General features: G+C 38.6%; 1 protein-coding gene across 1 annotated transcript in view; it reads right to left on the bottom strand.

The window, feature by feature from the left end:
- Positions 1-1,967: 1,967 nt before the first annotated feature.
- UBL3 (ubiquitin like 3) overlaps positions 1,968-13,814 on the bottom strand; it is a 62,837-nt gene continuing 50,990 nt past the window's right edge. The window contains exons 2-5 of the mRNA XM_058688627.1: positions 13,248-13,356; positions 8,417-8,503; positions 5,015-5,092; positions 1,968-4,694 (exon numbers count right to left, since the gene is read on the bottom strand). Of these exons, the coding sequence (XP_058544610.1) occupies positions 4,642-4,694; positions 5,015-5,092; positions 8,417-8,503; positions 13,248-13,356 (327 nt within the window). The 3' untranslated portion in view covers positions 1,968-4,641. The remainder of the gene's footprint in view (positions 4,695-5,014; positions 5,093-8,416; positions 8,504-13,247; positions 13,357-13,814) is intronic.

The following is a 13,814-nucleotide window of genomic DNA, read 5'->3' as shown; positions in this document are numbered from 1 at the left end:
ATCTCAAGGTTCACGGGTCTGAGCCCCGTGTCGGGCTCCGTGCTGGCCGCTCGGAGCCTGGAGCCTGCTTCGGATTCTGTGTCTCCCTCTCTCTCTGCCCCTCCCCTGCTCATGCTCTCAAAAATAAACGGTAAAAAAACTTTTTACAAGTCTCCATATACTTTCTGACATTTTTGCAAGCTACTTTTTGTAGAGTCCCTGTTGATGCCTGGCATTTAATTTTTGCCATAAAGACTTCTGACAGCTTTGCCAGCTTGCCAGATAAGTTCTTAGGCAAAACAGTGCTCTTGATATTTATTTTAAAATAACCTTATGACGCTACAAAATAGGTATTATTCTTATTCTATATGGAAAAAAAAAAAAGATCAAAACCCGCAGATGAAACAACTTGTTTCAAGTCGCTAGCTTGAAGCCAGGCCTGACTCCGAAGCCCGGGTATTCTCATGGCATTCTGAAATCTGAGGACTGAGGACCAGTCGAATGGACTGTTAAAAAGTGCTTCTGAGAAGCACAAGGGCAAAAAGTGGCACACAGATTGGTGGAACCCAGGAAGCGATGCCCCCAGAGAACCAGGGGACCCGAGACGGCCAGGTTCCAGACTACTGGAAAAACGATCTTATCAGGCAGACCGCTGTGAACTAAACAGCCCCCAAAGTTTTATCGTCGTGTGCAGCGTCTGGCAAGTCCAGAAGCAGCCCCCAGCAGAACCCGAGGTTCCAGGACCACTTCCGGTCAGCCACTACTCCCCTCTAGATTGTCCCCTCAGTGCATTATTTGAATAAAGTTGCTCTCAGTACACCGTAGACTTCTCTTACGCCAAAACACAGCTCAAGAAATGGAAAAAATAAAAATTAGGTAGTAATGTTTGAATATGTAGTAACTATTCTTTAAACCCAGATAGATTCTCACAACTCAAACACAAATCCCTTCTAAAGGCATTTTAAGAAATGTGTGTTTACCTCTTCTTATTGGTGGAAATCCTAGGAGAAACTGACACTCCCTTTTCTCCAGTGTTGATGTCCTATGTCTACACTGTATTTCTTGAAAGCTGTGATCTTGAAAAAGAGGCAGAACCACAACAACAACAAAATAGTATTCAAGGACAAACATTTGAGAGCATTGTCAAAGACCACCAAATAGTAAGGAAAATGTTTTCATACTCTAGTGGTTTAAACTCTACTCCCCAAGGATTACGGGTTTCTCACTTAATTTTGCCCATGAACTCTTCCAGGAGCCACGCCCCTCTTGCCGAATCCCTAAAAGAGCTTCGCGTGCCTTGTGGTCTTGGGAAGAAAGCGCACTAGGTGGCGGGGGGTGGGGGGAGAAGCCGAGGGGGCCGCAGTGGCCACCCACTGCCGTGGCCAAGACGCCCACTCCACCAGGCTGGGGTGCCCGCTGTTAGAGAGAGGCTGGCGGCCAGAACGATAGGTTATCCGCCCCCCTCAAGCCCTCCTCTCACCTGTCTGCTGTCTGGCTACGAAGCGACTGTCAGCTGTCTGCCTACTACAAAGCCGTTATGGGGAAAAAACCGAAGGCTTGCCTGTGACAGTTACCAATAAGGATGGGGTGAGGGCATGCCGAAGTTTGAGGAGTCATTTCCCTTTGATTTTGGTAAAGGCTGGTGCAGTGCGATTTTACTGCAGGACGTAAGGAAATAAATCGAAGGAAAGAAAAAGAGAAAAGCAGTGAAGAATAGGAAAATGCACCAAAATTACAAGCAGAAGCCATTTAAAAGAAGAAAATATTCTACAACAGATGAAGAAAGTTTTAATTTCTTTTCACATTAAACATTGTTTACCACAATCAGCTAACAGAAATTTCTGCAACATTGGTCAGATGACATAAAACTAAGGATAAATGTTTGTTATGAGAAAACCTCATTTAATGTGACTGACGATGTTAGATACTATATTTTTCATGATAGGAGAAGATACAACCTATCTCGAAGAGAAAGCAAATAAGTCAGATCAAGGAGACATGCTGAGGTTTTAATAAAGAAGAAAAGCTTCGCCTTGTCCAGAACACTTAACAGAGTCTAGGATAATTTAGGTAAAAGAGGTGAGTTAGATACCAAGCACTGGGCAGGGTCACAGGCCCATAATTCAGGCTTTATTTACATTACCAGATCTATGCAGCCTTTACCTTTCGGTAAGTGAGCTGTTATTTTTGGCAGAGGGATCTTCAATAGTAGCCTTGGATATGATAAATCATATTGTAATCATCAGGCAGTCCAAGGAACTATTTTAAGAGGGATAGTTGAGTATGTTCGTGTATATACTATTAAGGCATCTAAATTTTTGGTGTTTTCAGTATATAATTTTACTGCTATTTTTTTTTTCATTTTGCACAACAATGTTATTAGGAATTAAGTGACACAATTCTTTCTCTACTAATGAACCAGTTTATCCATTTTGCAAACTTTAAATTGAGGTCTTGTAGAAGGGAAATTTGTAACAGGAGAACACACAGAAAAATATATTGAAAACCAATAGAGAATATTTTTTAAACCATCATACAAATTCAATCATAATGAACTGATAGTCTTTAACTTTGGAAAAACAGAAGAGCAATTAGAATTAAAACAGGTATTAAAAATAATCACCAGTAGTTTGCTTCACAAAAGAACAGAGCCAGAAATGGCTTAATTGCCCAATGTAGTAACTACCAGATTCTTCTTTAGTCAAACACTAACGGAATTCACATTTGAGCTAGTCAACAAAGCATATAAATATTTAACATCCAGATACAACATTTTAGTGATAACAGAGACTGCATAATTCTACCCATTGTTGCTCTGTGCACAAATTAACCAGGTTAAATATCAAAGATACGCTGTGAATACTCCTGAAACTAACAATGGAATATGACACAAAATTTTTAAAGACTCAGAACTAAAAGTAGAACACAATTTTAACATGGATGAGACGGTGCTTAAACAACAATCAACTTAATCAAGACCTTGAAAATTACCACTGAAATAAATGCACTACGATATTTTATTTTTAGTTTACAGAAAGAATCTCTAAGTACAGGTTGCAGAAAGAAAATGTTTAGTGCTATTTACATTCATTTTAAAACTCTGCTCTATACAAATTTAATTCTGATCAGTATGAACAATATTTTCGTAGATCTACTGCATATAAAGCCTTTTCATCAAAGCACTGACAATGAGTAAAACAACCTGATTACCTTTAGACAAAGCTGACCACTGGAAACCATTTACACTTAAAGTTTTCTTAAGGGCCATGGACACTTAAAGTACAGAACACAATGTCAGCCTGCAACTTCGTTCTCATAAAGGCTAAAGTTATTTATATGGAATATTGTTCTATATACTACACGCCAATCTATATTTAAGTTCTATAGTTAGGTATTTTATAAGTTTTTTATTAAATATATTCTACACATATTTGTAATTTCATCCAGGAAGAATTTCTTCCCAGTGAAAAAATATAAAATCTTTTATATCTTTACAGGTTTAGATGAAACTAGCTCATGCTTTAGTGCTGTGCAAATTGGTTTTAGCATTATCAATTTTTAAATTATTGGTACAAAACAAAAGAATGGCCTCCTTAATCATGTAGTACGCCTTAAAAATCAGCTTTTGATTTTAATACAATTGCAAGCACTAATACCAAATGCAAACTACATAAAGAAACAAAATCGGTTACTATGGAGAATTATTTCAATTTTAAGAATTCATTTGAACCCCAATGAGTGAGTGTGACACTGGACACTTACAGACGAGCAATTTTGGAAAAATCCAATTTGCTGATCTTCAAATACATAAAATTGATAAGTAAATGAGGTTTTCTATTATCTCTGTGCGGCAATGAACGTCTACGAGAATGGAACTGACCCTCCCACGTTAAGGCTAGGAAGCGCACTCGCACCCCTTTTGTGCTGTGTGGACAAGCACTCAGTGACCGCGGGACTGAGGAGTGCAGGTGTGAAAGGAAAAGCAATTCGTTTCGTCAGCTCTCCGCCGAGTGCTTTAAACAACAGGCACGTTTTGTTTTTTCATTTGTTGCCATGAAAATAGTCACACTCAGTTTTGTACTCTGTGCCAGTGCAGCCACCATGGCTGACTTTGATAGAATTCACCCAACATTTCCATTTCTATTCCATTTTTCCCTCTCCAGTGGGCCCACTAATTAACTTCATTAATTGCTGAGTGTTTTCCAGTGCGGAATTGTGTTTCCGAGCACTTTTAAGGTACCATAAACCATGTTGTAAAATCTGCTGATGAAGAAAATAATGTCAATCTTTTTTAGTGCAAACTGTATTTGGAACACTTGATTTGTTAGTTCTGGTGATGAAAATTTCTGTGGCGGCAAAATGGTTTCCGCTAGGAAGGTAACTTGCGAACTGTGCGCCTAGAGATTGACAGCATCCAAAAACCAATAGATTTTAAAACTGCTCAACAGAAACGAAGATACTAGAAATAAAAACGCACGGTGAAAAAATGTTCTTGGTTCTTTTTACTTTGATGAGGAAAGATGACAGTGTTCATGGGATCATTCAGGTCCATGGATTTACAGGCAGACTCTTCCTAAGGGTTTCCGAAGCAATGTCGGGTCTCTTCTGTCCCAGCAGCGTGAAAGACATAGACCACATGACAGCACACGCAGCACACGGTGTCTACAGGATTACGCAACAATTACTCTCTCCAGTCTTTTCGCGATTCCTCTGACCTAGAGAAAATGCAGAGAAGCCTTGCTTACAAAAGTGCTCGAATCAGGGGCTGGGGGGGAGGGGTGGCATCCAAACATAGTAAGAATTTGTTTTTAATGTCTGCAATTTTTTTTTTTAATTAAAAAGCTGTAATTATAATTATAGCCTGTTTTCATTATAGCCCTGTTTCCAGGATGTCTGGTTATTTGCTTAACAAGCTCTGTCCATAAACAATGAAAACTTCCTTTCCCTCAGAAGGTTCAGAAAAAAACCAAGAACCATTTCGAGTGCCTGTCTCCACGGCTCAAGTGAGTAACAACCTCTGCGGTACCCGGCTTACCTTGAGAGTTTGGCTCTGGCAATGTCTCTCTGGCCACCAAATGCATCACCGTTGTCTTGCCAAAAGGAAGTTTTAATGCTATGGGAAAAGCAGAAGGTAGTTTGTGACATACATACCGACCGACTGAAATCACCAGTCGGAACTGAAACCACTTAAAGAATCGATCGCTTTCTGCAGGACTTCCTCAGCAGACTGAACTTCTTACCAGTTAGAGCACGTCTTACAAAATGAGATTAGGTCAATATTCTCAGAAACAATTCAGAAATTATTCTGCCCAGCTATGGCCATTAGTCTGACACAGATATCCGTAATGCTTAAAAAGGGGACAAGAGAAAATGCTTAAGAAAGGGGACAAGAGTAAAGGGGACAAGAGGAGAAAAGAAACTAAAAAAATGTTTCGAGACTACCTTTTCTAGATTAGGGAAAAGTTTAGATTAAGACAGACTTGTTTCTAAATCTAATTATCTGTGAAATATGCAGTCACTTAAGAAAATTACTGCCTTGAACATACCACCGTGGTGTCGAAACAGAAGAAACAACAAACTTAATTTTAAATATTTATTCTCAACCCTGTAGAATTCAGTTAGAAAACAATTTTCTCTCAAAGGTTACTTTAAGAGAATCACTGTCTTGGTATTCTTAATAATCTTAATAATCACTTGTTTTCTAATTAAGTCTTAATTTAAAAGGTTTTTCTCATTCCTAATAGAACGGTTTTATTATGAAAAGTTTGAGACGTAGAATAATGTAACACACACCCATATGTCCACGAACCACTTAAGCAAATACAAACACTGAGTTTCATGGTGAATGTCTTTGTTATTCTGTATATAAAATTAGAAGCAACCAGTATAAAACAACTTAGGAAGTTATTGCCACAGGCGGGATGTTTCAGGTCTGACATCCAGAACTACGTTCTCTTCAATAACTACAAACTTAAGGCAGGTTTATAATCAGGCAAGTGTGGCCCTCCCGTTACCTGCTTCTGAAATCCTGCTCTATAGGATGATGGTTAATATGCAGATTTAAAGAAGAGTACTAAATACCTTCAATGCTATTAATATTTAACGTAACCAAGGTGAGTTTCTACCTTACTTAAAGTTGGTCAGCCATTATTTGGTCTACTCTCTTGACTTCTCAAGTTCAAGTGAAGTAGGATGGCTCATAAATACACACTACGATGAAAGAAGAGGAGGGACTTTTCCGGAGAATCCCCTAGGTTTGATTTAACAATAAAATGCAAATAAGATTTGCTATTATAAAAAGTCTCATTAAGTGTACTGGGAAAACCTGACTGCACTTAAAGCTGCATATCACTCCCCTTCCATTTCTGGACTCTATCTAGTAAGCCAGATCTGGGTTGAAAATCACATCTCTGCGACTTGCCAACAGGAGACGAGTCACGGGCAAGTCAGTCACCTGCTCCCAGGCCTTAGTTTCCCGTGCCCAAATTGGAGATGGCAATTCCACCACCTGCCCCTTCCAGCTGTATCGATTAAATGAAGTAATCCAAGGAAAGTGCTTACGGGGCTCGGAACAAAGAAGGCAGGCGGTAAACACCACCCTGTTCTGGTCATCATCAGTTTGAGAAAGCAACGAATCTCAGAAAACAGGTAAGTGAATGGAGACGCTGCACAGGCCTGGGAAGCTGCTGGGTAAAGGTTTACCATTTGAAGCTACACATATGATGGGGATTATTATTTTTCTTCTGCATTTGAATTTTAACTAGAAATAGTAGATACTGATGCTAACAGTATCAAAGAAGGTAAAGGGAAGAGGGATACAAGAATGTAAGAGGCTTTCTCTTTCCTTCTCTGCGGATGCCTCTGCTTTCTACTGTGACACCGTACAATATCCACAACAGTTTTCAACCTTACATAAAAATCACCCAGGAATTCAATTATTCCAGTTGTAGACTGGGAGATGGGGAGGGGGAGGGGAAAAAGAGAGAGGGAGAGAGAGAGAAAGAGAGGGAGGGAGGGAAAGAGACTGCGAGAGAGAGAGAGAGCTTTCCTCCAACTAGCCAGCAAGCAGAAATCTGCATTTTTCAAAATAAGTATTCCAGCTGATTCTTATGCCAGAGTCTCCTGCACATTTTGGGAAACAATGATCTGGAATGTATTGGATGTCAAACTTGTAGCTGATCTTATTTTCTTTTATCCTTCTTTATCCTTAATAAGACAGTTATCATACCATTTCTTTGGTAGACTGAAATTCTATGCAACTAAAAGGTTGTATCTCAAAAAAGGACATTCAGGGCTATGTTTTAAGGAAACTTGGTAACAAAAAAATTATTAGAAGCACCAAGTCTCCTGGTTTAACCACCCACAAAGTGCCTGAACCCCACCCATGGCTGTACCTACTACTTGTACGGAACCAATAACAAGGATTTCACTCTTTTCCCTTAGTGTTATATCCCTTCTTTAGGCAGCCTGACATGTTCACATAATTTTGTACTGAATAATCTGTCCACTTGATTTCCAGCTGTTGGTCCTAAGTCTAATTTAGAGGTTAAACCAGAGCAAGTCTCAAGCCATGCAAACCTAGCCTACGCCCTTCTCCACACAAGCCATTCAAACATCTGAAGACAGTTACTACGGCCCTGTGTACCGTCTCCTTTATTATCCACAAGAACACACGGAGACTAAAAAGAACAATTGTGACCAAAAAACAAACAGTTGGATGTTATTATTCAACCTTTATCAAACACCCAGGTATACTGATCAACTTGAAAGGTCTGGCTTATGCTTTCATGTTATTTGTCTAAATCACTAAGACCAGAAGTCGTTTATTTTGTTTTTGAAAATACTGACAGCAATACAGAAGGAAAACAGTAACAACAAGTCAATCTGTTAATTATACAAACACAAATTCCAAAGAAGTACTAGTAAAAATTTACACTTTAATGGGAATGAATCAGGAGCTTGATTTTAACACAAATCCCATGATCTTCCTTTAATACAAAGTTGAAACTTTGGGGCCACAACAAAAAGATAATGAAAGATGTAAGGGAAATTTCTCACATATGTCAATACTCACGGACCGCGAGATCGTGACCTGAGCCGAAGTCGGCCGCTTAACCGACTGAGCCACCCAGGTGCCCCTAAAAAATGTTTTTTAACATTTATTCATTTTTAAGAGACAGAGAGAGACAGAGCACGAGCGGCGGAGGGGCAGAAAGAGAGGAAGACACATAATCCAAACCAGGCTCCAGGCTCTGAGCTGTCAGCACAGAGCGCGAGGGAGGTCTTGAACCGACAGACTGTGAGATCATGACCTGAGCCAAAGGCAGCGCGGCCCTTAACTGAGCCACCCAGGTGCCCCAGACAAGGCATTTAAACAAACAAATGAATAATGCTGCATGAAGTAAACATTAAATCCCATTACAAAGGTGATTATTACCTCCTAATGTGACATTTCCATGTAGAAATCGTCCTTGATAAATAAGTCGTAGAATATTCGGACTGCTGACCTGTTCTTCCTCCCAGTCTGAAAAGAAGGAGTGAACTGTTAGGTGTATTTAAAGACAGAGTTAAGGTATTATTTCATTGGTCAAAACATTCAGATGCAAATCGGACAGAGAACACATCAAAGAAGACACCTGGAGCCTCCCAATAATGGAAACAGTCACCACTCACAACAGTCAATCACTGCAGGCCTGGTTCTTGGTAGTGCTTCTCATTAATAAGAGCTACAGAAAGACTAGTTTTTGCTTAAGAACAAAATATAGTAGGGGCGCCTGGGTGGCGCAGTCGGTTAAGCGCCCGACTTCAGCCAGGTCACGATCTCGCGGTCCGTGAGTTCGAGCCCCGCGTCAGGCTCTGGGCCGATGGCTCGGAGCCCGGAGCCTGTTTCCGATTCTGTGTCTCCCTCTCTCTCTGCCCCTCCCCCGTTCATGCTCTGTCTCTCTCTGTCTCAAAAATAAATAAAAAACGTTGGAAAAAAAAATTAAAAAAAAAAAAAAAAAAAGAACAAAATATAGTCCTGAAGTTTAAAACTTAAAACAAGATGGGGAAAAAAATCTAATCCTAGGTAAAGTGAAATGTCATTTGAAAATTAATTGCTATTACCAGTAATTAACAAATATTACAATGTTCTGATATCCGTACCTGTTAAATTATGTATCTGAAGCTAGAAACAATTTAACAAAGATTTTAATATACCCATATAGAGAATAACAAAAACATTATACCTCAATAAGGCTGGAGAACAAAAAATTTTAAAATAACAAAAAAAATTAACGATGTTTACTTCTGGATGTTGATTTATTACATTGTCTTCTGAAGCCAAATGATAAACATTATAGAAGACACAACTTTTAGTTCACTTTGCCCAAATACTCTGACGAAACTCGAAAAATAACATATATTAGAAGATACTACACAAATATGAAAGCTAGGGAAGTATATAAAGAAAATCAAAAGACAAACTGGATGGGTAACAGAATATTTCACTTTGTGTATAACGTATGTTATAGTGAAATATGGAATACTACTCTCTTAAAATAATGATTTAACAAGGACTGGTACTGGCCAGGGTCCAGGGTTAGTCATTTTACTAGCTGGTGGATATAATAATTTCAGTTCCTACTGTGACAAAGATTTGAGAATTCTATTATCTCCCTCAAGAATTCTAGTATGATGTGTTTGTTTCCTACAGAAGCTCCTATTACCAGGAGGTAACTATCAATACAAGGATGAGTTTAAAATATCCTGAAGAGAAGTGACAGAAAAGAGGTAAGTAGAGCACTTTCCTTCTGAGTGTTCAAAATGATGAATATGAACTTGATAAAAGCGTGCCCCCCACTGACTCAGCACAACAGAAGTGGGAGAGGAGACATGCACTGGAGTCATTTCTCCCCCAGCCCCCGGTACCTTTTCTCCTGGTCCGTCCCCCCACCCGCCCTTATGTGCCTCTGCTGCCTTCTGATCCTAGTGCTCTCAGGTCCCTCTTCTTCTAAAAGAAAGATCAACTAAGCCTTTACCATTTTAGTATGGGCTACTCTGAATTCACCACACCCCAAATTGCTGTTTAATAGACTATTTCTGGTCAAGATGAAAGTGTCCATATAAATAAAGACAAATGACAGGGTCTAATTCACTGGAAAAAAAAATATTCTAAAAATATTTAAACTGTTGTTTTGAGATGCAGAAACTTAAAGCTACATACTTCATGATTTTAGAGACTGTTGTGATTTCCATGCACTTCATGGGTTTAATATGGTATCTACCCTCCCCTCTCAGAGGATCTAAAATTTAGCAAGACCTACAGAAGAACAATGCTTTAAGGAGGAATTTCAGCAACTAGTAACATGTATTTAGTGGCTACTGTTTTGCACCCCAACCCGGTAAGAGCTAGGTGTCTGATTACTCCGCCTATTAGCAATATGCCGCTAAACTGCCAGAGCAGACCAAGGACAGCTAACTGTTGCCAAAAATACACCGCACCAAGTGGTTTTTTTTTTCTACTCATTTAATGTTTACTACACTTTCATTATTAGCACTAATATTTCATATTAGCAAATCTTTACATGTGCTGACCTTTGGTGTATCGAGATAAAATGTAGAGCTAGGTTTTTAATTTAAATATTTTATATAAAATAAAAATGACTGGGATGCCTGGGTGGCGCAGTCGGTTAAGCGTCCGACTTCAGCCAGGTCACGATCTCGCGGTCCGTGAGTTCGAGCCCCGCGTCGGGCTCTGGGCTGATGGCTCGGAGCCTGGAGCCTGTTTCCGATTCTGTGTCTCCCTCTCTCTCTGCCCCTCCCCCGTTCATGCTCTGCCTCTCTCTGTCCCAAAAATAAATTTAAAAAGTTGAAAAAAAAAATTAAAAAAAAAAAATAATAAAAAAATAAAAACGACTGATTCCTATTCCCTGCATTGTCTAAAACTGCAAAGCATAAGTGGTAAACTTAGGAAAGGCTGGGCTCAAAAATTTGTATGTGAAAATAAGTAACGTAAGACTGATACGATTTCAGTGCTCGTAGATGGCGGTTCATTCATTTGGGACACCATTTATGGCAAACACCTGCACTTGAGTCCTGTCTTTGTTTACTCTGTCAGGATTTTTAAGGAATTAAAAGCAATTTTAATATCTAAGTCTAACAATTATGATGGTAAAGGTATTTTTTTTTGCCACAAGTTACAATGCTGCCCTCCACTAATTACTGTTTAAGAGGGACTGCCCTTTTTTGTCTTGTGTAACATTTTCTACAATACCATCGATGTCCAAACTGACCTTTACCCTCTCCTCCCCAAATCAGAGAAGTAATCTTCTCTATCATATTTAGTAAAACATCACTATTACACAGGTATTTAAAAATGCTTTTCCAGGGCACCTGGGTGGCCCAGTCAAGCGTCCAACTTTGGCTTAGGTCATGACCTCATGATTCATGAGTTCGAGCCCCATGTCAGCCTCTATGTGGACAGCTCAGAGCCTGAAGCCTGCTTGAGATTCTGTTGTCTCCCTCACTCTCTGCCCTCCCCTGCTCATGCTGTGTGTGTGTCTCTCTCTCAAAAATAAATAAACATTAAAAGAAAAAAATTTTAAATGCTTTTCCTACTATAGTTATCTGTCCTGCCTGGCTATGAAGAAAATCTAATATTCTTAGAGCCCCAAGTTTAATCTTCTTCCGCTTTTCTGAAATTCCTTCTTACCTCTAACCTTTAGAGGTTACCCTTAGTCCCTTGGTTACCAATGGAAAAAAGATCCAGTCATTTGAAAGTATTTGTCTAAACCAGTGTTTCTCAAGCACAGGTCTATGAATCCTGAGTTCATGAACAACACAGCCGTGCTCCTAGGGTCTAAAAGTCCTCCTCAAGAATTTTTAAATCATGCTTTCATTTTAATGATAATCTGGAAGAGATTATCCACATCGTTCAAATAATCACCTTGTACTGCCTTGGGATTTATTGCCCACATATGCAGTTTATGATCGTACTGGCACCAAGCAGTACCTCTTTAATTGTCAAGAGGCTCATAAGAAAAGAACGGAGGTTGGCTAAATACGTAAACAATGCATTCTTGCTAAGTGACAATTGGGTACACTGTGTGAAGGAAGCTTTTGTGGTGAACCTGCAGATAACTGGGTCCTCATACAGCACACAGTGGCAGAGGCAAGCCAAGCTCAATGGTCCTTCACTTGTGGTGCAAGGAGGGAGTTGGTTTTAGCAAATATACATCATCTGGCACATTAATGTTGTTAATTCGAACATTATTGGTTTTTGAGTTATACTTGTGCTTGTGGTTGTATATGAGTTAATAAGGATAAAGCATCTTAATTGGGTTTTATGTTTCTATCTTAAAAAAAAAAAAAAACACTCTAACAAAAATAATTGGAATCAGCACTAGGGAATCTGCAGGAATTTTCTTCCTCTAAAGGAGTTCCATATATTATTTAAGGTTCAGAAACACTGATCTGATTGATTCATTTTGAATACACTGTGTTCTTTGTTGAAATGAGTCTTGTCCCTTAAAAGTCCAAATTGTTTTCACTAGTAAAATTAAGTGAAATCAGCTGAAACCTTCATTATCACTATAACACATGCCCTAAAAAGGATCTAGATGACTGAGGCAAAGTTCAAAGGAAAAACACAAGCTAACGACTCACTTTAGGATGGCAAGACAAAGTCTCATTACCTGGAAAAGAATCAGAGAAGAAAGGAATACCATCCTTCCCTCTCTCAAAGTTTGTTTTGTCATGGATACTGGCTTGAAAATGCAACGCGTAAATGGATTTTATACCTTCTTGCCCCTTGTAGATCAGAGGACACATGAAGTGACATGAATTAGGAACTTTGTGTTAAACTCAATGTTAAACTGGTTACATATAGGATAGAACAATGAGAATGCATTATAATTTTTTTAAAACCTTGTTTCTCTTTCCTCTTACTTTGTATTCTGGTCTAAATAGATTTACTGATATGAAAGCGTGTGCACGTGTTAGCTATGTTGTGTTTTCCTTTTAAAAACTAATTTTCATTTACATTAAAATGGTTCTGAGGCAAAAACAGGGGTTTTGCAAACTGGCTCCTTCCCCATTTTGCAATGAGGTAGCAGGAGAGCAAAACCTAAGGATGAACACAGTGTTCCTTCCCCTTTAACGCTGAAGGCTGATACCCTCAATTATTTGTCCTTCTTTTGTATCTTTCTAATTTTTTCAAAATGTTTGTGAAACAAGGTAGGGTATCAAGAATTAACATTATTCATTCTCAAGAGAAAAACACCACTCACCCATTGGCCAATTGTCATACACATGCTTCGCAATGTCAGAAGCAGAATCATTAGGAGAAAACAGGAACTCTTTTGTTTTCCCGCTTACCAAGATGAGGCGCAAATTTATCTGAAAGAAGACAATGGTTCTTTTAATATAAATCTTGACATTTTTAAAGTAAAAATATGACTCTAGGCTTTTCATTTCAATCACATTCTAAAGTATTACTAAATGCCATTTTCTGGGTTTTACTTATTTAAATTCTATAAAGCCTTTCTTTTTTTAAAGAATGGGAATTTCGCATATGACTTTATTTCCATTATTTTATTTATTATGTATGGGGCAGATATATTTGCCTTAATAAATGAACAAAGGAAAACCAAAATTCATCATACTTTTATATTTAATTGCTCTAACAATGTTCAGAATTGGACTTTTATATGTTATCACTATTACTGTAATATACATACTACCCATTGAAAAACAAAGGTGTTGACCTTGCAGATCACATCACTAAATGGGAAAAAAATTTAGTTGATAATCTACTTCTTAGAAAAAATGAGGAGGGAACAATAAATTATACATAG

This window comes from Neofelis nebulosa, chromosome 1 (assembly GCF_028018385.1).
Source record: "Neofelis nebulosa isolate mNeoNeb1 chromosome 1, mNeoNeb1.pri, whole genome shotgun sequence".
In the NCBI taxonomy this organism is placed as follows: Eukaryota; Metazoa; Chordata; class Mammalia; order Carnivora; family Felidae; genus Neofelis; species Neofelis nebulosa.
The sequence above is the reverse complement of the archived record's forward strand: the minus strand, read 5'-3'. Positions and strand labels throughout refer to the sequence as shown.